At 36.1% G+C, this 27,754-nt stretch overlaps 2 protein-coding genes across 4 annotated transcripts; both read right to left on the reverse strand.

Annotated features, from left to right (window-relative positions):
• Positions 1-2: 2 nt before the first annotated feature.
• On the reverse strand, positions 3-14,813 carry LOC113064040 (cationic amino acid transporter 3-like). Its single transcript, XM_026234554.1, has 12 exons — positions 14,682-14,813; positions 7,974-8,420; positions 7,724-7,885; positions 6,968-7,139; positions 6,717-6,835; positions 6,371-6,593; positions 6,150-6,289; positions 5,714-5,816; positions 4,529-4,755; positions 3,595-3,761; positions 2,442-2,550; positions 3-2,344 (listed from the first exon to the last, which is right to left on the reverse strand). The coding sequence occupies exons 2-12, from the start codon at positions 8,338-8,340 to the stop codon at positions 2,199-2,201; spliced, it is 1,935 nt and encodes a 644-aa protein (XP_026090339.1). The 5' UTR covers positions 8,341-8,420; positions 14,682-14,813; the 3' UTR covers positions 3-2,198.
• Positions 14,814-19,283: 4,470 nt separating this feature from the next.
• On the reverse strand, positions 19,284-27,609 carry snx12 (sorting nexin 12). Of its 3 annotated transcripts, none has more exons than XM_026234562.1 (6): positions 27,221-27,609; positions 26,654-26,749; positions 24,016-24,140; positions 23,736-23,826; positions 21,983-21,993; positions 19,284-20,138 (listed from the first exon to the last, which is right to left on the reverse strand). In XM_026234562.1, exons 1-5 carry the CDS (start codon positions 27,383-27,385, stop codon positions 21,988-21,990), a joined length of 483 nt encoding a protein of 160 aa, XP_026090347.1. In that variant the 5' UTR covers positions 27,386-27,609; the 3' UTR covers positions 19,284-20,138; positions 21,983-21,987. The 3 variants fall into 3 exon arrangements, with proteins under 3 accessions (XP_026090347.1, XP_026090346.1, XP_026090345.1); XM_026234561.1 differs by having other exon boundaries at positions 19,284-20,123; positions 27,221-27,608; XM_026234560.1 differs by lacking the exons at positions 19,284-20,138; positions 21,983-21,993 and having other exon boundaries at positions 22,063-23,826.
• Positions 27,610-27,754: the final 145 nt, after the last annotated feature.

A 27,754-nucleotide genomic window follows, 5' to 3' on the forward strand; every position in this document is an offset into this window, starting at 1 on the left:
GTTTTACAAAACCTTTTATTTAAAAAAAAAGAAAAACACAAACATTATTTTTTTATAATACAGCTCATTTCTTTGTACATGGCGTGAATATTTACAGTTTAAAAAACCCAAAGACAAACAAAATATATATATTTATATACTGATAAACACATGTAACACTACAAGTGTATCTCAAAGGCATATACCAACCATCTTTGAGGTACATTTGAAACTTCAGGCACTGATCTACAGGAGACATACACGTCTCCAGACTCAATCAAGACTTCGTAATGCCTGGGATCAGACGATAATGTGTCATCCTAAACTCTACATTTCTGGTACATGTAAACAGAACAATTTTTAGCTGATTGTGAAACACTAATATAATAAAGCTATACAAAAATATGCGTCGTTAAAATGGGTTTAAAAACAATAGTGGTTTTAAACGATTTCTACTCTATTCTGTTGTGTAGACAAGCCTCTGCTCTTCGATTATCTGAACACAATTACAATGAAAAAAAAAAAACCTGAAGGGCTTAAATATTTATACCATTAAATATCAGAAAGGTATGATAGGAGCCCAAGATAATCAACAAGTTTGATTGAGAAACAGTAAACTAGTAATCCACTACATTAAAACATCTCTACAATAAACACAAAAAAGAAAAAAAAAAGTATGACATGAGCTCAACAGCCATGCGGCCAAGAACAAGTTTCAATGGAAACTAAAAAGATCTAATCAAATAATAATAATAATAATAATCTGGTCAAAAATAGTGACACTTTTTCTCAAGTATCTACACCTTCAGATATGAAACAAAGGCTCTTTAGGTTTTCAGTCTTCAGGCCAGTTTAGGTTGACCTGTGAGCTGGTTATTACAGTAAGTTAGCACAGTAACCATAGTTTCTGCTCAAATATTACAGTTAAAAATGAAAGATTATTATTGGGTATTTCCTTCAAACAATAGAAGTAGCTTTCAGAATCCTATCACCAGTTGGTAAAGATAACTTTAGATACGCCACTGTTGTGCTTTAGGTCTCTTCTGCTCATCAAGGCTACATTTATTTGATCAGAAACAGCTAAATAGCTCTACATAACCCTTTTCTATCTGAATATATTTTAAAATCCAGCCTTTTAATATTTCAATACATTGTAAGTTTATTATAATTTTAGTATATTCAAATTAATTATTATAAAAAAAAATCAAGATTCTTTGACATCGATCCTTTCTGATATTATCCTATATAATATTATGTCTTCACTGTCAATTTTCAATTTAAGGCATACTTCCAGAATAACAGTATTTAAATAATAATAATAATAATAATACATTTAAACAATACATTTTTGAACAGTAGTGTAAGTAGTTTTGGCAGAAACAATAGTTACTAAGGCAACCTTCCATAAATGTCATCTGGAAACACTGTTATACAGTATGCTGAAATACAATCGTCAAGTTTAAGGAAGTTGGATGGGTAAACTACTATACATGTCTATATAAAAACAGTTTTCCCCCAAAATAATTTAATATTTTGTAAAGCGGAACACTTTCTGGCGCAAATTGTATAATCCATTCAAAATGCTCTCTCTCTCTCTCACACACACACACACACAAACTGTACAATACATCAAATACATCATTTGATACCACATTGGCCAATAACATGCTTTGGAAATTGAAACCATTTTTCTATCCATTCAACTCTCAAAGACATGAACGTTTTTACAAAGTCAGTTTTTTTCCAGTTTCAGTTCTTCAATTATTCTGTCTTACAGTAGTGACTAATGACCACAACAAATACTGTCTGGTTTTGCCATTTTCAAATTCTGAACACTAGGGGTCCCTGTTGAACTCCGCAAAGTCGCGCTGGGAAACCATTTTGGACCCAAAGGCTTTAGCGAACAAACAATGTGCATGGAACTCGATCCTGAAAATAAAATACCCTGTACACGGTCAGCTCACTGTCTGCCGAACAATACGGCCATTACAGTACTAGCCAGGACTTTCAAACCAGCATTTACAGTACTGGAGGGCCAAGGCTGCATGACAATCTCTAACGGAAAACTCTTGGGGTTCATTTCAAGAGGATGAGGAATCCTTTAGCAATTGAGATGTTTGGGGCGGTTTCTACAATAAATGAGCCATGATATTTACTATAAATCTGCAGACCTCAAATGAAAATACGTAGGGCAGCATAAACCCATCGTTCTCTCCCTATCAAGGAGAAATGCCCTCCACTTCACTCTCCTCGACGCCTATATATATGGGGCTTTTGTTCTGAAGGGCTGGCTCATATTTTCGGAGGGAGCTGTTCATGCCCTCGGTGCTGTTCCGGATGCCGTAGCCAAAGTAGATTGCAAAACCTGGGAACGGACATGAGAAGAGAAGTGGGTGGTTTGGAAGGCAGGAAACAAATAGGATGCTTTCGCAGACAGGAGCTAAATGAAGAGATGTGCTCACCGATAGCCATCCACACGGTGAAGCGGCACCAGGTGGCCACGTCCAGCTGCATCATGAGATAGATGTTGACAAAGACACTGAAGAGGGGCAGCCAGGGCAACAGAGGCACCTGCACACAGGACGTTTATTATATGAGCAAATCTGAAAATACTTTGTAAATGGATACAGAGGAAAAACTGAGCAGCGTATACTAAAGCACCTCATAGGTCGTTCAAAACAGAACAAAACTCCTGCAGAAATTTGTGCCTTGTTGCTAGGAGACACATGGCAAATGAAAACTATGCGTGGTAAAATCAACTAAAATATCAAACATGTTTGTGGATAGAATCATATTCTGAAGGGCATATGAAACCCGGTTTCTTTTTTCCCCAAGTTCCATTTTTTTTTTTTTTTTTTTTACATTTTAGTTTTTCTGGATTCCATTTTAATGGTTAAATAAAATTTTGGTATTAAAAAAATGCATGTCTAATTAACTAATTAAAATTTTACAAATCTATTTGGAATTTATTGCAAGTTTAAGAAAAACTGAATTATTAGGGCCCTATGAAATATCCCCCCCCCCCAAAAAAAATCCCTGTTTTCAGTTTTAAATTTAATGATTTAATTCCATAAAAAAATGCATGTCTAATCAGTTGAATTTGTAAAACTTTACCAATTTAATAATTTATCTTTCTTTTTTTCTTTTTTTTTTTTTACAGTAATAGGGCCTTTAAAAAATGCTTTATTTTTTTTCCAGACTTTCTGTGGTTTGTTTTATTTTTTTCTTGATTATGTTTTACAAATAAAAATGTATTGTCTGTGGTTATCAAATAAAGGCATAAATCATTTACAAATTAATTCATCTTTTAAAAACACATAGGTTTATTGCTAATTAAAAAAATAGAAGAAAAATTCCTTTGTTATATTATAATGACCTATTGCACACATCTATTGCTACACAGAAGAAAGGGATTTATACAGGTATGGAATGACATAAGGAAGAGTAAATTCTGATAGAACTTTCATTTATCGGTGATCTGTCCCGATCTGTCATAGAGTATTTATGTTGTAATAACATGTTTTCTTTTACATCACTTCGGTGCTTGCGGTTTAGCCCAAGGCAAAGATTTATAACATAATGAACGGCCAGATCAATAATGAGGACATCTGGTACCTTGAAGGTGAGAGCTTCCTTGCTCTCAGGCTGCCTACAGATCACGATGACACACAGCATGCACAGCAGGACCAGAATGACACACGCCATCACCCACACCATCTCAAGATTCACAATGTCTTCCAGACGCACGGCCAAAACCACACACAGCGCGGTGATCAGCACAGCTACAAAGACAAGAGAACATTGGAATCAGTCCATAATCAACAGATTCAGGATCAGCCGAAATCCAGCCAACTATATTACTGAATCATGATGAAATAAGAATGTACATACAAACACTACACCAGCATTTATGTTCAGGGATATATTTTTTTTTTTTTTAAAGAAGGCTCTTGTAGAGTAAAACGGCAACACTGTGAAATATTATTAAAATTTTAAATAATCTTTCCAATTGGTACCCAATAAAACTTGATTTTTATTGCTTAATATATTTTTTAACACACTTTGTTCTGGATTCTTCGATAACTACAAGTCTTTCAAGAAAAATATCTTACTGACCTCACACTTTTGAACAGCAGTGTATATTTTTAGCACAAAGACCACCCCAGGGTTGCACAATACTTCTAACTCTCATTTCAAGTTAATATTTAAAAACACTGAAGGCCACTTTTTTGAGCAATGTTGCTTGGGTATTTTCCAAATGAGAATGGGCAACAATTTCTATCTGGATACTTTAGATCAGTCGTGGGAACATTGCTCAAAAAGTAGCTCCGTGTATCATCACCTTCAGAATTTAATAACACTCAAGTAATTCTCAAAAGCAATATCCAGTTTTATACTGTTACATTATAATGTTGTGATGCCTCAATCCACTTGTAGCATATAAAACCAGTCATTTTAAGATTTTTGTTGATATTTTATATTGGATCAGCCGTCCCTTTAATAGCTTATCATTCATCAAGCAGTGACAACGAAGCAAATCTTCACTCACAGATAACAGCGGTTGTGACGTAGACGATCGTTCCTGACATTTCAGTCGGCGAGTCCTTGGAAGGAACCAGGAGGAGTTTCAGGGAGAATTTCTCTTTGCGGGGATTGTTATCCAGGTCTATGCCATATTCATCTCCACTATCTCCACATACAGCCACCTTCTCCCCACCGACCAGTTCCACCAGTTTCTCAGTCTGACTGGAGGAGCTCAGCGTGCCTGGCTGATATCTAGAGACAGAACATCCACTGAGTCAAACCATGTACCGTATTTTCTGGACTATAAGTCGCACTTTTTTTCATTGTTTGGCTGGTCCTGTGACTTATAGTCAGGTGCGACTTCTTTATTATTTGAGATGAACCAAGAGAAATGAACTAAGACTAATGAACCAAGTTAAAACATTACCATCTACAGCTGCCAGAGGGCGCTCTATGCTGCTCAGTGCTCCTGTAGTCTACACTGAAGACATAGAGCGCTCTCTGGCGGCTCTAGACGGTAATGTTTTCTCTTGGTTCTAAATAAATGCGATTTATAGTCCAGTGCGACTTATATATGTTTTTTTTCCTCATCATGACGTATTTTTGGACTGATGCGACTTACAATCAGATGCGACTTATAGTCTGAAAAATACGGTACATCAATGACATAAACATACAGTGTTCTTAATCATTTTAGTGTCAGTAAGACATTTTTTATATTTTATTCAGCAAGAATGACTAAAATTGTTCAGTTTATTATTTCAAATAAATGATTTCTATTAAATGCTATTGTTTTAAAATTTTTAATCATCATCATCATCATCAAAAAAAATAAATAAAAAAATAAGGTTTTCAAAATTTATTATAAAAAGAAATGTTTCTGGAGCACCAATAAACTTCGTTTTCAAATATATTCAAATAAAAAACAGTTGTTTAAAATAATAATATACTGTAATAAAATGTTAACAGTAATACCACTTTAGTGTTTTTTGTGATCAAATAAATGCAGTCTTGGTGAGAGAGAGACTTCTTATAGACTCCAAACCTGTGACCAGTAGTGTATACAAAAAATTGGCCAAACATAAAGATAATTTAACTTGGTCGTGTAATATTAAATTATGAATTATGAACACTAAATTAAGAAAACGTACAATGTAGCCTCTATAAACAATTTAGGCAGTTGATAGTAGCAGTGTTGGATTTAACCTACCTGAGGATGAGAACACACACGGCCACCAGAGAGTATGCAAGCAATGTCCCAATGGACATGAGATCAACCAATGCAGCCAAATCAAACAGAAACGCCATGAGAGCTAAAACAAAAAAAACAAAAAGACAAAACAAACCAGTTTGAAAATCCAACCCATATCAAATCTTACATAACATCACCACCTTTAAAAAGGTTAAACACCAGACACAATGTGATAAAGCTATCGCTGCCGTGTAAAAATACATTTTTATCAGTAGCAGTCACAAAAACAAACATTATGTTTCCATTTCTGCAGCATTGCACTGGGAAGCTCCGCCCACAGGGACATCTCATTGGTCCAAAATCCACATAACTGTATATTAAACAGATTGGCTGCTGATTTCCCACTTCATTTGGAACAATAATGTGAACAAAAAAGCAAAAAAAAGTCTCGCACCTGCCACTATTCCAGACACAATAGTCGCCAGCAGCGGCGTTTTGGTTCTCTTGTTCATCCTGGAGAGGGACCGGAAGAGCAACCCGTCCTCTGCCATAGCGTAGATCACTCGAGGCATAGGGAACATGGAGCCCAACAAACTATGATAAAATAAAATAAAGTTTAAGATAAACGGTAAATGTTGAACGGCAACATTACAGGGTAAACAGTTCTCCAGTTACCTTGTTGAAAGGGCACAGAGTGAACCGACGGCTACAATATAACGTGCCGGTGCCCAGCCCACGTAACTGAAGGCCTCGGGCAGGGGACTCTGGGTGTTGAGTTTGTAGTAGGGCATCATGAGCGTAAGAGCAGCTGACACACCAAAGTAAGCAAAGAAGCAAATGAGCAGAGAGGCCACAATGCCCACAGGGATGGAGCGCATCGGGTTCTTGGCTTCCTCACCTACAGGAAAAAATAAGGTTAAAAGTGAACCACACACATTTATGACTCACCCTGCAGATGGTTTCAGAAAATACTCAGCAATCAGTATTCGTGCTGTATAATTATGACATTTAAAAGACGTACTTGTTGTAGCAATGCAATCAAAGCCCACAAAGGCGTAGAAACAGGTGGCTGCGCCGGATAAGATGCCGCCGAAGCCGAACGGTGCGAAACCTCCACTTCCAAATGTGCTTTCCACCCGTCTGTGAGAACAAATGGATCTGTCAAGTCTCTTGGAATGCATTTTGTGCACGAAATCACATTATGCACTCCACAACTATACGAAATCTTCATATGCACCACTTCATATGCAGCTTGTGGCTGAAACAACTTACTCTGGTTCGGTGATATTTGTATCATTGACGAAGTCCTCATATGTGAGGTTCCAGTTGGCTGTGTTGCCTTTGACAAAGCCAGAGATGATGACAAAGCCCAGCACTATCAGGTTGATCCCCGTGAAGATCTTGTTTACCAGAGCAGACTCACTTACACCAAAAGCAAGCAGTCCTGAGGAGGAAAATGCAATCGTATTTTAATATTCATTTCATCTCTAATCTAATGGATCTCTAAAAGTAATTTTTCATAAAAAGGTTTTAAATGTGCTGTATGTAAGTTTTTGACTCAAGCATAAAAATTCCAAATATGTTAAGAAACAAGCTAAGTTAACATTAGTTATTCTGCTTTGCAAATGTGCGTTCCGGGCCGGAATGTCTGTCTCTGTTTAGGTTTGTGAAAGCATCCCACTGCCAGTTTACCCAATTGTATTTCGGCATCCGGGTTGCCAGTTGGCGGAAAACACAGCGTATTTAATTTAATTAATTATCAAGGGCGCTCGTTCCTATTGTTGTTGTCAATCTGGCAACCTGCATGTGCATCAAGTCTGAGGAGGAGGGGCCTCTCCAATATTTTGAATTTGGACTGCAATACCTAGTTCAACCACTCGGTGTCAAACCTACAAACAGCACCTTTAACATTTTTGTGTTTACGAAGTGGTTGTTCTCTTTATCTCTACAACAGACATTTTTTGTCTTAAATCTGTAAATCTTTAAATACCATTATTAAACCATGATTCCTAGTTTCAGATATCTCACCAGTGAGTAGCAGGATGAGAATGAGGGCAAACAGGTCCGGATATTCCGCAAGAACTTTCCCGGGAACCTTCATGGACATGGACGCCCTGAAGAAGGTCGAGATCTTCTGTTCGACCAAGTTGTCAAACGTAGAGCTCCACGCTCGCCCCACACTAGCCGTACCTATAAACAAGAACCAGCTTTTATATTGCAGTTATAGTAGCAACTGATTCCTCCAAAATGATCATCAACTACTACTGGACACACGTACCTATAACATAAGAGAGGATGAGGTTCCAACCAGTGATGAAGGCCCAGATTTCTCCAACCGTCACATAGCTGTACAAGTATGCAGATCCAGTTTTAGGGACTCGTGCGCCGAACTCTGCATAGCACAGTCCGGCCAGCATGGAGGAAAGTGCGGCCACAAGGAAGCATAAGACGATAGCAGGACCTGCCTTCTCTCTCGCAACCTCCCCAGCCAACACATAGACTCCAGCGCCAAGTGTGGAGCCCACGCCGAGGGCCACCAGATCTAGAGTGGACAGACATCGGGCGAACCGTGTTTCCTCCCCGGAGCAGTCCAGTACACGACGGCGCAGCAGCGCCTGTCCCAAAGAGGCCATTTTGTCCACCATGATTAATGCAGAATGAGGTGACAGAGATGGTGAGGTTCTTGGACGTGCTTGTTTTTTGGAGCTGTCAGTTAATTATGCGCCTAGAAGAGCACAAAGAAGAGAAAGGAGGAATTAGACATGTGTGACAGTCGGTTGCCAGAGGCAGTACGCCAAGGATTGGACTGGTTTAGTCAGGAGAAATCTTCTTTTTTTTCTGCTGAACTTAGTGTTTATCACACCTCAGTGTCAAATCGCAGTGAATGCGTCATTTTGTGGTTCTCAGAATTCTTTACTGCAGAAGGAATTGCAAAGAATTCCCAGAATAAAAGGAGTACTTTGGAATAAGGATTTGTCCCAAATCTTCAGATTTCTGTCCTCTAATTAAATAGCCGGTTAGGGCTGGATAAAGAAATGGAATCAATTACACACTGATCCAGTAAAGCACTATTCCCAGAGGAAAAGTCATGCAACAAACTTCATGACATGAATGTGGAACTTAAGTTTTGTCCTGTTCACAACCAAGACCATATCTGATTTTATTAACAAAACTGAAAAATAACATACTATACTGTTCAAACAATTAGGGGTCGGTTCTTCTTAAGAAGACAATTTAATGCTTTTCATACTTTTCTGAACCTGGACAGTGTAATTTACTTGCCAGTCTATAGGACAGTCACAAGCCTCTCAGTTTTCATCCAAAATATCTTCAATTGTGTTCTGAAGAAGAACCGACCCCAAATTGTTAACACTTTACAGTCCTGTTCCTCATGTACATACTATGTACTTATTATAGTAATTACAAAAACTATGTAATAACTAGGTACTAACCCTGAGCCTACCCCTAAACCTAACCCTCCCCATGTAGTTACCTTGTATTACCAGAACTTTCTTAGATAAATACACTGTAAGTACACTATAAGTTCATGTTAATACACGTACTGTAAAATAAAGTGCAACCCCCAAATTTTTTGAACAGTATAGTATGTTATTTTTCACTTTTGTTAATCAAATCAGATATGGTCTTGGTTGTGAATATATTTTAAATTCAGATATGGTCTTGGTTGCCAAAATATTTTAAATTCTGTTCCAAAGACGAACTAAGCTTTTACGGGTTTGGAACGACATGAGAGTCCATGAGGGTGGAGTAACGCATAAAATTGAACGCAAAAAAATCCAGTCATTTTAATCTGGAATCGAAAGATTGAAGAAGTTGGTCAAATTCACTGTGACAACATACGATAAACTATTAAAATGTAATTTTAAATGCTTTAGTCTGAAATCATAAAAGTCTGGGGGGAAAAAAAACTTCAAAATATTCATTTACACCTTTTCGAGTCAACTTCAGCTTGACCTTGACTACACAAAAACTTCTTGTAGCTCAATTATAATTGCGTATGATAACATACTGACTGTTGCGCTTTTACAACAAGCTCCACATTGTTCTGTGTGAACCTTTCAGTATCTAACTGACCTGCTTGACTCCTTATCAGAGCTCTCTGATTCCAAAGCACCCCTGCTAGCTCATCAGATTACATGGTCATGTTTATGTTTGAGCAAGCAGTAGTACATTGATGTTGATGTTTCACGCAGTCCTTAACCAGGTCATCATTCTTACTGGTGACGTTCACAGCGATGCCAAACAGAAAGGATTTGGAAACACATGCATATGAGGACACCACTGAAACTTGAGTTGCAGCAACAGCTATTAAAACACACAAACACTGACACAATGACGGTGAAGCACTCCGTCAATTCTATCGCCTACATTTAGCATAAACTGCCGTGATGATTCAACGTCTTGTCCCATGCCGGAGATCAATTATTTACCACTTGTGAATAAAACTTGTCACAAAAACAACAAAACTAGAACAATGAAATTGCTAAAAATGGCTTCATGAAAGTTGTGGAAATGCTCGCAAAGAACCCCATGTCCCAGATCAAAGTGAGGTTTGACAAAGAGGATAGAGGAGGGGGGGACAAAAACATCCCTGTAATTCACCGTACAATGGAGGGGCTGAAATAGACTCTTTTTATCTGTAAGGTGGTTTGTTTCACTTGGCAAAGGAACTGGCAAAATTCTTAGCGGTTTGAATCGCGGCAAGAGCTCAGAGCTTTAAGCCACTGTTGTGGTCTTACACAATGCATACAATAGCTGCTTTCTTTCACTACTCTGTGCTTTTTAATTAGTGAAATGAATACACATATACAACATATTAAATGTGGAACTGGTATATCTAGCGGTTGAGAAAGTCCGGAATTACGTCGTCCTTTGTACCAGGTTGAAGCCTTGACCTATTGTGGAGTTTACAGAGTGCACCCATATCAATTGCCTTGAAAATGTTTCCTACCATGAGTTTCTTTTTGTGGCATACAGTACACACATCTATGATAGGCTAATGTGAGAGCAGCAGCACTAATCTTTTTCTTGTGGTCTCCACGCGGATGGCTGGGTGACACGTAGGCGAAATTAAATCTGGAAGGCTTTTGATCTAGCCATGAGAAATTCATGAATGCCATGACGTCTGTTATCCCGTGGAAACTGGCACACCGACGAAACCTACACATTTTATTGTAACTCCACACTTGACTTGGGTGAAGGCAGTATAATATTTAAAATATATATTTTGAAAATCTAGTTTAAAACACACATTTGGCAAGTTTTTGTATTCGTGGTGACTTTCGCATAGTTTTGCAAAATCTTTATACCATTTTCAAGAAACACTGAAACATAATGTCATGTGGTGTAAACATCAACATATTTGCATTACCACTGTTGTTTTAGTATTATTTATATACGATTATGGTGTTTATCAATATTTAATTAGCTTGTATTTTGATACATTTTCGATTTTCTTTATTTTTTATTTTAAATGTGAAATTAAAATCTTTAAATATAAAAAACATAGATGTATTTTCATAAATCTTTCATTTATAAATACTATTATGTTGCACCTTATGACTATGATTTCAAATTTTAATAAGACATTGTTAAAAATGTATTTTTCTAAAAAAAACAACAACCATATATATTTATTTATTTATTTTTTATTATATTTGAATTATGTATTTTTAAATACATTTTTAGTTAAGATGAAAAAAGTTTATTGTCACTGACCCACTTATTAAGTTTGAATACTATGTGCAGGATAGTAGCAACAATGTTGACCACTGAAGGCACAGGCTTAGACATGTATAGGAACATTGAAGTACACACACATGGGCTGCAGTATCAATACTCTTATAGCACTCATCATGTCTATTAAAGGTCCGAGTAACCCATACATGAGTGTGAGATGTTGGTGTTTTGAAGTGACTCACTGGGCTTTTCTCAAAATAAATACCTCAATGGATTCTAAGACGCTTACATAAAGACCAGCCAAATGCTTAACCTTCTTAACGGGAGAGCGAGGACTCCATTCGTTTACATTAGGAGTTGTTTTTGATTTAGTTCGCTTTTCTGCCGAACGGATTTAATACCATTTCAACTCAGTAAATGTGTTCGTCAAACATCTAAAATTTCAAAACACACACCACGAACCCCCTATTCAAAGTTCAATAAGTACAATTCACGTGGAAATATGAAATTGGGTGATTGCATAATGTAATAAACCATTTGAGACATGAAGGATTTTACGTTTGACCCCTTGAGAGACATTAAAGGCCAATTCAGTCTTATTAAAGTTACTCCTGATGACAGAACCTGCCAGGAACAATCACTCCCAATTCCAATATCTCTGGAACCAAACAATATAGGGGCGAAGATGAAGATGCCAAAAGTAAAGTTTGTTAATTCCCAATATCTAAAAGGGCATTAAGATATCTTTAATACCTCTTGAGTTACAGGCATGCAAACTTTGGAGAAAAAAGACTACAAAAGTCAACAGATTTTATTAACAGACCTACCGATCTCAGGTGAAAACTGCCATTTTGACCTCCATTACTGGATTACTCAGTAAATATTCATCCATGACATTTAATATGCTTTCTTTCATCACTATACACGTTTATTATTCTTCTGAAAAAAATATTAGCAAAATCAAAAATTTGAGCCGGGGATGTCAGGTCAGGTTGACAGGGAATAACCCGACAAGAAATGGCATAGAGAAGGAGATACTACGAAACTGTTTAGGGATCCACAGGTTCCACTGGCCACGAGTGCCATATTACAAGCAGAAACCAGCAAGAGAGCTGCATTCTTCAAGAGCTCAACTGTTCATGGTTATGAAACGGACTCATAGGCCTCAGGGTGGCACATACTGCTGTGAATGAACCTGGCAACCTCTCAGATCGCTGGCTTAATGCCATCACACAGCCCCCTTAACAGGGCTCCACAGATTGTGCAAAATACCAGCCAGAGATCCCTCAAACTGAACCAACTTGAGGATTTCGCTGTAATAAATCCACCAGAATTGTTTTCTATTATGGATGTAATCATTAACTGATGATCGCATATTTGTTAAACCAAATCAATTGCATCACAAGTACAGAGAGCTAAATGAAAAAGCCAATACTGTCGGCGTCTACTACTGTTCTCCCCTTAATCTGAGATTGGAAAATATAAAAAGGTTGAGATTAAAAATCTGTTTAACCAATGTTTTAACCACTTAACTGTTGGTCATTCTTTAATATTAGAACTACTGATGGTGGTTGGTTCTTTACGTAGGAGACAATGGGGTTCACAGGAAAAGTATCCTATCCTATAGCAATAAAGCTCGGATTAATTTTATTCAATAATTATGTACTGATATTATGTTATAGTTAGTTTATTACAAATAATGTGTTTGCATACTACTCTTTCATTAATTCTGAAGTGGCAAATATGTAATGTTATTATGATTATATAAATGATTTCGGTAACACTTTAGAATAAGGTTCCATTAGTTAATGTTAGTTAATGTATTAATTAACATGAACAAACAATGAATAATACATTTATTACTGTATTTATTCACCTTCGTTAATGTTAGTTAATGAAAATACAGTTATTCATTGTTAGTTCATGGTAATTCACAGTGCATTAACTAATGTTAACAAGCACAACTTTTGATTTAAATAATGCATTAGTAAATGTTGAAATTAACATGAACTAAGACTTATAAATGCTGTAGAAGGATTGTTCTTGCTTAGTTCATGTTAACGAAAGTAGTTAACTAACATTAACTAATGAAACCTTATTCTAAAGTGTTACCATGATTTTATACCTAATATGCTTAATGTGTTTTCTGTTAATAATCAGTTCTTAAAGTAGTTATCAAAAACACTGAAGCTCCACAGTGTTGGTGAATACGACTGGCCTGATGCAAATTAGACGCGAAAGAAACCGACAAGCATGTTCCAAAACACAACAAATTATCTGAAGAAGATGGATTATTTTTTTCAGCAGGGGTAAAATATATGGCACCGAATGAATAAGGAATCCCTCTGACGTAATATTTAAACGGGTGTTACAGGGATAGATGTGAGATCCGGTCTAAACTGGCACCAATCAGTTCTGGTCTGATGCAACTGTTACAACAGACACAACTTCCGGTACAGAATGCCCAAAACGTGTCCGATGAGCGGGAACCTGCGGTAATGAATGAAACGCGCCTAGAACTAAAACCGCCACGTTGTGTAAATATCTAAAATATAAGATAAAGCAATGGACAAAAACGAGCCATATGAGAAATTTAAAGAGACACTTGAACTGTGACGTTATTTAATTAACAGTGTTCGTTCTCCCTGGCTCGCAAGAACACGCATATGATTTATTTCACTGATAAATAATGCTCCAAAATAAAATAATAAGAGACAAATAACCGTGAAAGAAATCATTGAGAAATATTAAAGATAGAATAAAACTCACAGGGTAGACGAATATTTTCAGCAGTAGTCTGTAAACATACTGACATTTATTTCGTTGGATGAAATCTCAATTTACTCTGTAATTCATTCATTCACAACTGATGCATGTACATTTATAGTTTCTCTCTCTCTATATAGCGCTTATTACAATACAGATTGTGTTAAAGCAGCTTTATTAGTGTGAAACATAATAAAACGTGCTGCTGAGAAAAAAGGACAATAGAAAATAGTATGATCTGCCGACAAGAGTGCACTAATCTAATGTACTTTTTTTTTTTTAACATTATTTTATAATTGCACGGCTAATGGATGCCACAAAATATTGTTTTATGTAACATAGTTAATGTCGTGAATTTAAGTAAATTTGAGAAGATGATTACATGCACGAGCTCGATTGCATCAGTTACCATATAGTGCAATGAGGATCCGGGCTGCATCGTGGAGTTAAGATGGCCTAATATGAAACGATCTTATTTGTTATCGCAAAATTCTGTGTCTAAATAATAGTGAAAAGTTACCTCTTGGTTTCTGATGTGAAGATGCCGATACGTTGAGTCAGCTGTGTTTACCTTGTCAGCCTGTGCGCGAGTTTGAGCATCAGCTCGTGCGTCTAGTTTTTACGCAAGTATAAACAGACCGTGACATACCCATTTCTCCATCCGTCATCCAGATGTAAACCAATCAGCAGCTTTGAGGGCGTTTCCGGTCAGACCATTCCATTCCATTTTTTATTATATTATTTTTATAACATTTGAAACACAGAATGACATTAATATATTATATACCAGGGAGCAAGAAAATAATATACTTTTTAAAATATTCACAGTTTTTACAGCTTTCTTATTGGAAGAGTCAGAAATCAAATACAGATACAGTTTTAAATCTTCCAGGTTAAGGTTAAAGAAAAGCTTACATTTACAATATTTACATTTGTGGACAAAATATTCCGCGAGAAACAAAATAAGATCGAGTAAATAAAAAAACATCTGATTGTTCTCTTTCAAAAGGTATATAACCCCAAAAAACATTTTCATATTTCAAAAAAATTATACCACAAAAAATACTCCTCATATTTTAATGGAATTCCTCGGTCATTGGATCACTGACTCACCAAAATAAGATTATTTTTAACCCAATTACCAAAATAAATAGATTTATTCTTGTATAGCAAATCTCTGTTGTGCCAAATTACATAATTGTGTGGGGAAAATTTACGCTTGTAAATTAAAGACCATGATAAAAGACATTGTTTGTGAAAGTGAAATAATCTGGAAGGAATTTTGTCAGGATTATAATTACATAAAAGCAAAAAATTAGACTACCTAATTTAGAAAAAAAATTATTTGGTATAAGGTTCCATAAAGAGGTGGGGTTTTTAAGTGTAGTTTTATCCAATTTATTTTAAATGTATAAATAAGTGTAGAAAAGTTGATAACATAAAGTCCACATTTTGCATAAGAATTCATAACTACAGATTTTCTAATATAGTGTTTCTTATTTTTCCATAAGAAATCAAATAAACATTGGTCAACCGTTATAGGCAGAATAGGTTAGAATAGGCTAAACGTGAAGGATGGAGAGAAATATGTCCTGTTTCAATGTGAAAAGTGACGTCAATAGCTATAGTATTTTAGTAAATGATTCATTTTCAAATCGACCACTACGCAAAACCATCTAAACAAATACAACTGGCAAACAAAAACTGTGTTAAAAGTACAGAGATGTTGTTACTTTTAAGTTAAAGCGTGGGTAAAAGATATAGTGGAAAGTAAAGCAGTTTCAACATTCAATAAAGTATTGATGAAAAGTAATTAGTCTGATAATGGAATGGAGGAAGTGGAGAACTTATCCATAACTTTAATGCAAAAACTGTCTTATAATGGACTAAAAGACTCTAGTTCAGGGGTTTTAAATCTTTAACACGCCATGGACCTCCAGACATATGAGGGACTCCATCCTAAAATTTAAAAGATAGCTATATATTTTCATCTATAAATACACAAATACTACAAATGATAGTTTTTCTTTTCTTCTATTACATTCAACTCGATTAGATTCAATAATGCTTGATCTAATCTGATTTTAAAGTTGAATATTTATAGACTGTGTAAACTACTAATTGACTAAAAAGATACTAAAATGATACTTCAGTACATTAGCCCTTGAACATAACCTTGTTGATGTCCAAAGGTCATGCAGTATCAAACCGACCTTGTATGCACTATATTTCCAGAATTATATATATATAGGAGTAAGTCAGAAGGTCCTGTCATAAAGAGTCATTAGGTGGTCCCATGTGAAGCAAGATCCATTTACACTAGAGATATTCTTATCAGTTTGACTGTGTCAGAAGGCAAATAGTCTTATTTATGTGTGTAAAGAAGTATCGGGCAGAGCTCCAGAAGGAGAGAAAAGTGGCATACTGATCAGATTCAACATTTTGCTCTGTTGATACTGTCCAAGCCCAGCAGGTTTAGAAAGGTATCCGCTTTAGCTTGGCTGTGAAATAAAATAAACTTTAATGTGGGATTCATACCCAACGGCTCTTTCTGAGGTGTAGTGTGAGGGAGGATCTGCTAGTGTTATAAAATAAATCTCCCATCGGCCTTGGTAAAGTTCAGATCGCTCTCCCAAGCAGGGGGCCCATTATCCTCAGAAACATAGACTTAATCTGAAACTTTTCCGAGAAATGAACTTGGATGAGCGTCAACAATCTACCTTGTACTGTAACATAAAAAGCATTGGCAGGTTGTATTACATACTCTCTTAAAAACAAAAAGGTTCCAAAAGGAGGTTTTTGTGGCAATGCTTAGAACACTTAAAAAGGAAGATTCTTTTTTGTCATTGATGGTTCACCAAAGATCTTTTAAAATCCATGGAAATATCCCATTCAATAAAAGGTTTTTAAATAGTGGAAAAAGATGAGATAAAAGTTTTAGATTATTAAAATCATATGGCCATCTCTTCACACTGAGGAAATAATGGTTCTTTTAAGAACTGTTTACTGAAAGATTCGAGGAACCAAAAATGGTTCTTCTAAGGCCCCGTTTACACTAGTGAGTTGCGTTTCAATGTAAACGAACCAAAATGGGGTATTCCGAAAACGATGGCGTGGCTGCCCACGTGATCTCTGCGTATCCTTGACGACCGTGTATTTGTTTTGGCATGACTTCCAATCGTCATTTTCGTCCGCCTTGTAATTATTAGTTACTTTGAGTAACAATTCCACCTCACAAAGACGTCCTTGCTTTTCATCGCCATCAAACTCATTGTTGAACCTGCTAGTGACTAGCAACCGGCTTCTCTGTTTACTCTTTTACGCGCATGCCCAGTGTGCATGAATGGTCACGTGACATGCATTTTCGGTTGTGTAGCGTAAACTGAGACCGTTTCTGAAACGCCAGTGTAAACACGGATCGTTTTAAATCTAAAGCGCCGTTTTAAAACGAAAACGCACTTGTGTAAACGGGGCCTAAGGCATCACTGGAAAAAACTTTTTGGAACATTAATTTTTAAAAGTGAAGAACTATTTTAGTTTTTTTTAAAAATGTTTAGGTAAACAGTTCTTAAAATAATTATTTTTGCATTTTAAAAAACCTTTTGTGGAACGGAAAGGCTCCACAGATTTTAAAGGTTCTTCATGGACCCATCGATGGCAATAAATAACTGTAATTTCTAGCAGTGTACAGTTGGTTTTGTTGGTTCCTGTCCAGACAAAAAGTCTGGTGGATATCCTCAATTCTTGTTTAATCTTTTTCCATCCCGTCAAGTTGACTGAAACATCATAAAACAATGGTGGCCAGAAACCAGGTCGCAGCCTTGCATTCGGTGATCTCATCCACTGCAGTTTCAGAGTTAACAAAGCACATGTAATCTCACGTCTGTCCATCTGACTGCTCCTTTTAGCATGTTTTCATAGGGAGAGTTAAAGTCTCTGCATCAAAGAAAGCCTTGTGGTCTTTGACATCGGTGGATATGTTGTGTCAGTTTGTGTAGACATCAGAAATATCCCATTTAGCTTCCACTTCATGGACCAATGCGTCAGTCATGCGTTATGCGCAAACTCATTTCCAATCTACAATGATGCTAATCAGATAAAATATTTTAGGCAAAGAATATTTATCCCTATTCTTCTCTGTAATGTTTGTGAGAATGGGTGACAAGGGCAAGCCCTCTTTTTACAACTTGTGAACAAAATGACTTTAAATAAAGCATTTGTGGAAACATTAGCAATGAACCAAAATGGGTGCAGTGTAAATAAAAACATTTTTGAGCTGGTTTGTCCATTTGACTTGCACAACGCCGATTAGCATATCCAAAAGTAGGATCTAAATGAGGAATATATTAATCCTCTTAACAGGCCTCTTCTTGCAGTTGTAAGAAGTAATGGTGTCAGTTTATCCACATTCAAGCAGCGCTTACACAGCTTACATGACAGGCTCATTCAGGTAGACTTTACCCGCCTGCTAATGCTTTCCCTCCCCCATGTTTAATCCAGACTGATCAGAGCAATTCACACAAGGGCAAGTGGCCTGAAAACACATTTGTAATTTTTATAATGGTCCTAAAATAAACGGCACACCCAGATTTCTGTGATTTTGTAGTACAACAAAAGTAAAATAATTTAAACAACCAGACAAAACTTTCTTAGTGCTTTTGGGGAAAAATGTCTTGACATTGTCAGACATTGAAGACTGGAGTAGTGATGCTGAAAATTCAGCTTTGCCATAACAGAATAAACTGCATAAAAAAGTAAATAAACAATAGGAAAAATAATAGAATATATTTACAATTGTAATAATATTTTACAGTATAAATGTTTTTATCAAATAAATGGAGCCTTGGCATAAATAGAAACATCTGAATTATTTCAAGTTAAATAAAAAGGGCACGTGCATCATGTATGGATTAACCCCCCCTAGTGGCTACAAGGGTTAATTTGCAAGTTGCAGCGCTGCCACCTCGTGGCTACATTTAACATTTAACAGCCTTCTTAATCTGGGATTGCTGAATTAGATGGACTAATAAAATGAAAAGCATTGATGGGTGAACATATATTATTACAAATTGTATGATTCGACTATGTAATATGGTCGTATAAAACAAAATGAGAGAATACATTGGAGGAGACAGAGAAGGGTTTATTCATAGGTAGAAAGAATGGCGGTTTAAAAATCAATTAGTGGCCTTTTCTTTACACATAGTCCTGAAATAACCAGAATAGTAAGAGCCAGAAAAGGACATAACTCATTATAAGAGATGGCGTATAGAAACGTAACAGCAAACGTGACATTTTGTCATAATGGAATTCTGTTTTTCACAGTGATTGAATATGTACATTCCCAAAGCTTTACTTATACACGGACACTAAAAAAATGAAAATTCATTTAAAAATGGTAGCAAAAGCCTTGTTATAACATATTTAGTCAAAGTAAAAATGGTATGATTGAAATACGGAATGTAAAGGAAGAAGCTGACGAGTGGCCATCTCGGTTTTAGCTTCTGAAGTGCTACATTTAGTGATAAAAATTGTTCTCTGGTTTTTTGTAGTGACTTCATTAATTCTTGAGATGATATCATTTTCTGTAGAACTGAAGCTTTTTGCTTTACATCTAATTAAAGTCTTAAACTTTAAATCAAGAATACACCAAGGAGTGTCAGGTGGCCTGATCAAATTCCCCTTAAAGCCATGAGTTTTAACACAGAAAACACTATTTTTAGTGAAAGCAATATTTGCTTTAAGATCAGAGTCTTTCCAAAAAAAAGAGTGCAAGAGGTATAAACACAGCATTACGATGAGTTCATCCTCAGGGTGAAATAGGTGTGGGTCTAGTTCTATTTGAGAATAGAAATATATACAGAATATCATGGACGGCAGCTGTGAAAGGCTTTGACTGATGTGCAGAAAAGAGCTGGTAGAGCAGTTGGGTCCAGGACAGGGAGGGGGGGTTTACCAAAACCTTTGGATCACAGGCCAGGAGATATGAAACAAAACGGTTAGAACTCTTGACAGTACTAATGCATTCAGTGCAAACCAAGCTGCCTCCATTATTGTTCAATTTTAGTTTGAGAAAAAAAACAAAAACAAACTTGATTGGATAATGATAAAAACAATCTGAATGTTGCCTGAAAATGTGTCAAATTAACTTATCCAGTAAAGAAATACTCCACCCCAAAATGAAAATTGTCATTAATCGCTTACCCCTATGTCGTTCAAATCCAGTAAAACCTTTGTTCGTCTTCTGAACAAATTTTAAGATATTTTGAATGAAAACCAGGCTTGTGACTGTCCCATTGACTGCCCAGTAAATTACTCTCAAGATCCAGAAAGGTATAGAAGACATTGTCAGAATAGTCCATCTGCCATCAGTGGTTCAACCGTAACGTTATGAAGCGACGAGAATACTTTTTGTACGCAAAGAAAACTAAAATAATGACTTTATTTAGGTGGTGCAGAGAGACACAAAGAGGAGACAAACTGTTGAATAAAGGCATTATTTTTGTTTTATTTGCATACAAAAATATCCTTGTTGCTTCATAACGTAACGGTTGAACCACTGATGGCAGATGGACTTTTCTGATTATGTCTTTCATACTTTTCTGGACCTTGAAAGAGTAATTTACTGGGCAGTCAATGGGACAGTCACAAGCCTCCTGGTATTCATCCAAAATATCTTAAAATTTGTTCAGAAGACGAACAAAGCAATTTGGGGTGGAGTAACTCTAAGTCGATTCATCAAAAAAAAAAAAAAAATAAAATATGCAGAAATGTTCTTAACCACAGGCTAACCAAAATATAGATGAGTGTTTTTCTTCATCAGAAAAGATTTAGAGAAATTTTACATTACCTCACTTGCTGACCGATGGATCCTCTGCAGTGAATGGGTCACGTCAAAATGATTCCCCAAACAGCTGATAAAAACTGTGTGTGTGTGTGTCTTTATCTGTCATTAAGGCCTCTTACTTAAAAGGGTCACATGACGTTGCTAAAAGGAAGATTATTTTGTGTGTTCGGTGTATAGCAATGTTTATGCAATTTAATGTAAACAAAACAAAACAAAAAAATTTCCACAGAATGTATGTACATTATTGTCTCTCCTCTATGCCCGGCCTTCGTGAGACAGATTTTTACAAAGATCATTGATCTGAAAAGCAAGGTGTGCTCCGATTGGCCAGGTATCAAGTGCGTTGTGATTGGCTGAATGCCTTAAGCGTGTGACGGAAATGTTACACCCCTTACCATATTGTGATGCCCTTTTTAAAACCATTCCATCTGGCCAATACAAGTTGTTAACTTGTGTGTAAACTTAAGATGTTGATCGGTGGACTGGAGTTGTGGATTATTGTGATGTGTTTATCAGTTGTTTGAACTTATTCTGACGGCACCCATTCACTGCAGAGGATCCACTGGTAAGCAAGTGATGTAATGCTTAATAATTACTCCAAATATTTTCTGATGAAGAAAACTCCTCTACATCTTGGATGGCTGAAGGGATGATACATTTTCAGCATATTTTCATTTTTGGGCGAACTATACCTATAAAAAATAATAATATACACACAAAGCATGCAAATCAAGACATACAGCCAGCAGAAGTTTTACAAGTACATGTTGATTGTAAAGGACATGACAAGCAGATGCAAAATAAAAATCAGCAAAGCAACAGGATGTCAGATGACATTGAAGTGAGTTTTGTAAGTATAGCCATGAGACGGCATTTCCCCCACCATATAATTGATTTGAATGTTTAGCATTCATGCAGACATTGTTTCCCCACATCGGTTACAACATACTGAGAGTAAAAAAAACAAAACTTACTTTATTCACACCTAAAATGGAAGAGAGAATAAACAGATTAAGGAAAATAGTTCGGATATTACAAAATCTCCAGCCGGTGCTCTATTTAGTTTTACTTTATTTACAGACAAACGTAACAGGCACAAATCGCTGAACAGGAGATAACATAAATAGAGAGTCATTCTGAGGAAAATGACTGAACTTTGGCAGGACAACCTTTAAACAGTTGGCAAATATTTTGTCCTCGTAGGGAGCTGTTTTTTTGGATCTTTCTCACGATCGACTCCTAGAGTTTAATCTGGACTCACATACAAATACAGGTCTTAAGCACTTATTTCATACCAAAAATAGGTACATACGGTCATTAATTACTTTGGAAAACTCCATAGTGGTTGACAAAAAGACATTAAAGCACTTTAACCCTAATATCAGTTTTAAGAACACCAGACTTTTCTTACTGCTAAATGCCTATTTTTTGTGTAATACATACTTTAACAAGAATGATAAACTTTTAGTAGTTTTAGGAACTTATTTGTTTGCTAACACAGTGTTTTTGAACATTAGCATGAATCTTCCAACATGATCTCAGAAACAAATCCTTTCACATAAATTGGAATTAAAAAGCTCTAATCTCTTCCAAAGCCAACATTAAGTGTATTAATTAGACTGAAATGCGACATTCATATTTTTATCAGATGGTAGTTTTATAATGTATTCTAATGATGCACTGGACGATTAAAACTATGGAAGCTTGTTTCCGCTACAGAATAAAATAAATTAAAGGTACCTGGCTGTGAGTTTTCTAATTTCTGGGTTTACAACTCACATCTGTTTGTGTGGCAAAAAAAAAAAAAAAGGTTACAATTTATCCTCACAATTATTCTTTTTTTCCATTGCAATTGCCAGTCTCTCTCACAATTCTGAATCATCATCTTAGAAATGCGAGTTCACATCTCAAATTATGCTGACTTCATGTCACAATTATTGACCCCCCCCCCACCCCAGAATCTGGAAAAAGGTAGAATAATGATAGAAACAAGAAAATCTGAATTATGAGAAAGTTGGAATTCCCTTTTTTTTGGTGGAAACAAGATTCCATAGTTAAGGTATTAACGAATAACATTATATAAAACTTCCACTTATGGAATTATGAATACTGGCTAGAATTTGAGTTTTGCTAATGGTCACACGACTACAAAAACATGTACGGCTTCCAAATATATGTCTAAAACTCTGTCCAGAATTTTCTTTTTTTCAGCTTGCTTCTCTGTCAACAGGGTAACACTTCACATTTATGACTAATTTTCTAACCCACTGCAAATCCAGCTCTTCACTGCTCCCTAAATGTTTTGGTAAGCATTTGCACTGTTTGGAATGACATGCAATACACCTCAACTCTTGAACTTGAAAAGCACATGTTCTTTCAACAGACGCCAGAGAGGACAAAGATATGAGCCAACCCTCTTTGATTTACAGTGCTACAGCTTAATCTATAGTTACATAATGTACACACACACACACTCACTAACAAGTACATTGTATAGATGTAAAAGAAATACAATGTGTGTGTAAAGAGTAACGCAGACACATGTATAAAACATGATCTGTTAAATAAAACCAAGTCCTGCACGGTTCATCAGATATCTAGATTTTGCTCAGTGTAAAAAATAAACGTCACTCTGCACTTTCTTTGCAGACGAACGGAAATACAAGCTGACAAGCGAAGAAAGAAGACCCTCCCTTGTCCCAGACTGGGAAAGCCCTACTGCCGTACTTTTCCGGGAATGTAGTTCCGGTCAATACTTTCGTCCTGGAGGAACATGTGAAGACAGCGTTCGTTCTGGGCCAAAGGATGACCTGCAATTCTGAAGAGGAATATGAGCAACATATGTATGCAATCCATGAAATCTGGTCTTTTTTTGTTAGTATATGTGGAGAAAGTCCACAATATATTTGTGTAATCATTGCAAGCCCTCAAACACTAATAATTTGCGTGGTTGACTTGTACTGCTTTAACTTATAAGTGTCCATCAGGTATCATTTCGATGACTAACCTGTTGATGAACTGTTCAAGCCCAGCTCGTCTCTCCTCAATGAAGGACTCCTCAAAAATGCCCTCATCTCCACGGAAAGGAAGCTGTCTCTTCAGTGCCTTCCCAGGCAATGGAGGCACAACAATCTAAGAAATATTTTCACACATTTTAAACATATAGACCATACTGCATAAGAATTACTAAGGTTTTTGAATGATAAACATTATTTAAAAAAAAAAAAAAAACTTGAAAAACTTGTTGTGTGCATTCTACTACATGCCTTCTGTCAGCTGACTGATAGTTGTTATATGGTTTCGGTTTAAAAAAAAAATGTTTTCAAGTGTTAAACATGATACATCAGACGTTTGAGAAAAGTTTATGTCCATATCTCAATCAATATCAATCAAAATATTTGTATTGCATTTAATTGTATGTCATCTCCACATTAGAAACTTCAAAACCATAAAAACATACATTTAGATTTTTATCTCAAGACATGTTATTGGGATATATAGATTGATAACTGATATTTATATATGCATGTTATGCAAGTAGTCTGCTATACAGTTATAAATCTCTCACTGATTTTTTTTTTTCCATATAAACAAAAACAGCACTATTTTCTTTTTTTTCCAGTTTGAGTAAAACTTAGTTTGAGGTGTTTTTTTTCTCTTTTAATGTGAGCTCCATATTCTCATGATATCATAATACATAGGGCTGATGTATCAAAATGATACTAGACATATGCACGATATTGTTATCATGGGCACTTCTAAATACCGTGAATAATTATACATTAAACATTATTCAGAAAGCGTTTTGATTCATTGTTCATTCACACTTTACATTAGGACTTCATTAGTTAATTTATTTGTTAAACTGCCAATGAAATATTCTTCTGAACACAAACCAACACTTTTTTTTTTTTAACAAAGATTAATAACTTCTGTAGCAAATGTAGCTATTGTGAATGTTAATACTTTAACCAAGCTTAACTAATGAGGTCTTATTGTAAAGTGACAGCTATTGGTCTTTATAGTTCTTTTTAATCTGTATAAAACGTTTATCTTTATATTAATTTAAGTATATCTTTGTGGTATTTAAATATTAAGTTATTTATGTTATAAGAAAAAAACATTAAACCTGTAATACTGTATTATGGACACTTTTTTAAAACTAAATTACAATTAGGGATGGGCATTCGATTAAATTTTCTTAGTCGATCGTCGGGAGAATTAACGATCGACTATCGATTAATCATTAATATTTTTATAATAATTTAATTTTTATAATAAAAAAATGCAATGAATACAAATGAGACCTTTATTACAAGATCAACTTGTGGCAGACAGTTAAACTACGTTCAGGCAAACCGAACATATATCCGCGTGCATATGCAGTGCTCTAAAGCAGCGGAACCTGCAGCTGCTAGCAGGCGTTCTTAACCCTTTCGAGTCGATTAACGCATATATGCGTTTTGAGTCTGAATAAAGTGCTTCATTCTTTTTTCTGAGGAAATCCATTTCTCAAATCATCAACCACATCACATCTTTTTGGGGTGAATTATGTCTTAGTCCTCTCATCGCGAAGCAAACAGTAAAATAAAATAAAAACTTGAAGAACAGTCTCGCTGCCTTTTCTTCTGTGTGGGCGTATTCAAGCGCGCGCTTCAGTTTGAATCTGAATAGCGCGTTCAGCGCGGGGGCGTGGTCACATTAAATATAATGAAGGAAGATATGAAAAACAGACATTGCGTTGTTTTCATATGGATTACTTTATCTCAGAATATTTGTTTTTCGGAAGCACTTGTTTAGTTTAAAAGTAGACATTCCAGGCTTTCTATAGATATCTCTCTCATGTCTCTTCGTTGAGTATTCACGGAGTTACGGTTCATTTTAATGAAATGTTTGTACATGACGACCAGCAGAGACAAAGACTGTAGACAGAGCCTCATGAAAATTTGCCGGGATGCACAGGTAGGCTACATCATTTGAGCCGTGGCCGTGTTGTACTTAAACACGGTATCGCAATGTTTGCAGTTAACTAGTTCGCTTTTTAAATCAAAATGGTCCCACGCCACACTTCGCCGTGACATCTTCATGATTATTCTTTGAAATCAAAACGGAAGATCACAGATAACCGAGTAGGGTGTCAAATATTGCCCCATGGTGGTAAAATATTTAATTGCTGCCACACAGTGAAATTCATTTAATTGCTTGAAGACTCGCACTACGCAACGCAACCTGCATTAGATTAAAAAAAATGCTTTAGATTAATCGATAACAAATTAACATGATCGAGGAAAATCTTAACGATCAATTATCGATCGTCGATTAATCATGCCCATCCCTAATTACAATACTTTGATAATACCGTTCATCGTTATAAAAGCATTAGCAATTCATCGCAACATGAAAATTCGATACCGGCAGATCCATAACATGATACAAAAATAAAACGCATACATTTTTTAAAAGTATATACATCTAAAGTTTTAACAATCTGTCCTATTTCTAATATATATATATATATATATATATATATATATACTTTGTAAGGCTTTACAACATTTTTTACAATCTTTTTATAAATAAAACACTTTTTCTGCACAGAACACATAAAGACAACCATATATATGTTCAAGTCCTGGATGTGATACCTTGCTGTCTCTTTCCAGCTCATTCTTCAGCCACTCGAAGTCGCTGTATCTTCGTCTAACACACGACTCCTTCAGTTTAAAAATGGGAAGATTTGTCTGGATTTCAACGGAGAAAGCAGAATAAGTCACAGGATTATTAAATAACGTCTAAATTACATATTTTAGCGGTGTATACGACGCAGAATGTTGTCGAATTCATCTAACACATACACATACAGATGTTATAAAACCTACAGAATGACGCATTTGTAACAGTAATGCGACCAAATGTTTATCTTCATGGCTTAAATACAACTCGCTCTTGATGGTTGACAGAGTAACAACAGCTAATGTCTCTGCACTGAACTGCTTAAATCCAATTAGCTCACACATACACAAAAAACGATTTTACACTAAAACCTAGCAATTCACACAATAAAATCACGTTTTTTAAAACTCTGCGAATGACAATATTCTTTCATGTCGAATGAGGCGTTCGTTAGCATTAGCGCGCAGGCTAGCTAGGCCGAACCGAGCCGCAGCCTTCTGACACAAACACAGTCACATTCATTCACTGGGCCATACTACCTTCATCCGGACTTCGTAAGTGGTGAAGCGATTGCGGCCGACTCCTATAGTCTGCGGGTCGAACACGTCGATTTCCAGAAAGTTGCTGGGAGGGCCGTAAGCGTCCGTCAGGTCCTGCGGTTTAGAGTTTAACCGGCGAGTGTCGGCCACCGTGGCTTCGGACATCTTTGAAGACTTCTTTCAGACTAACTACGTCAAAGTGTAGTCTAAGGCACGTGCAGATGAGAAGGTTTTGATTAAGACATTAAATCGATGGAGCTTAAAATGGGCTAAGGTACTTCTTCGAATCTAAAACTAGGATGTATCCACTTCAGCAATAGCACAGGAAATCCTGCGTTTCTTGCACCCCCGAAGCGATGATGATATGTGCAGTTACGAAGACGACGTATTCCATGAACCACTTTTTTTTCATTTTCTTTTTACCCAGCTAGCCAATAGGCGTTCTGTCTTATGATGACAGACAGGTGATTGGCCTATAAGAATGTAGAAGATTGAGAAGGGGGTGGGCTCTTCAGGGTTCCGTAAAATTTCATA

This window comes from Carassius auratus, chromosome 46, assembly GCF_003368295.1.
Source record: "Carassius auratus strain Wakin chromosome 46, ASM336829v1, whole genome shotgun sequence".
Classification (NCBI taxonomy): Eukaryota; Metazoa; Chordata; class Actinopteri; order Cypriniformes; family Cyprinidae; genus Carassius; species Carassius auratus.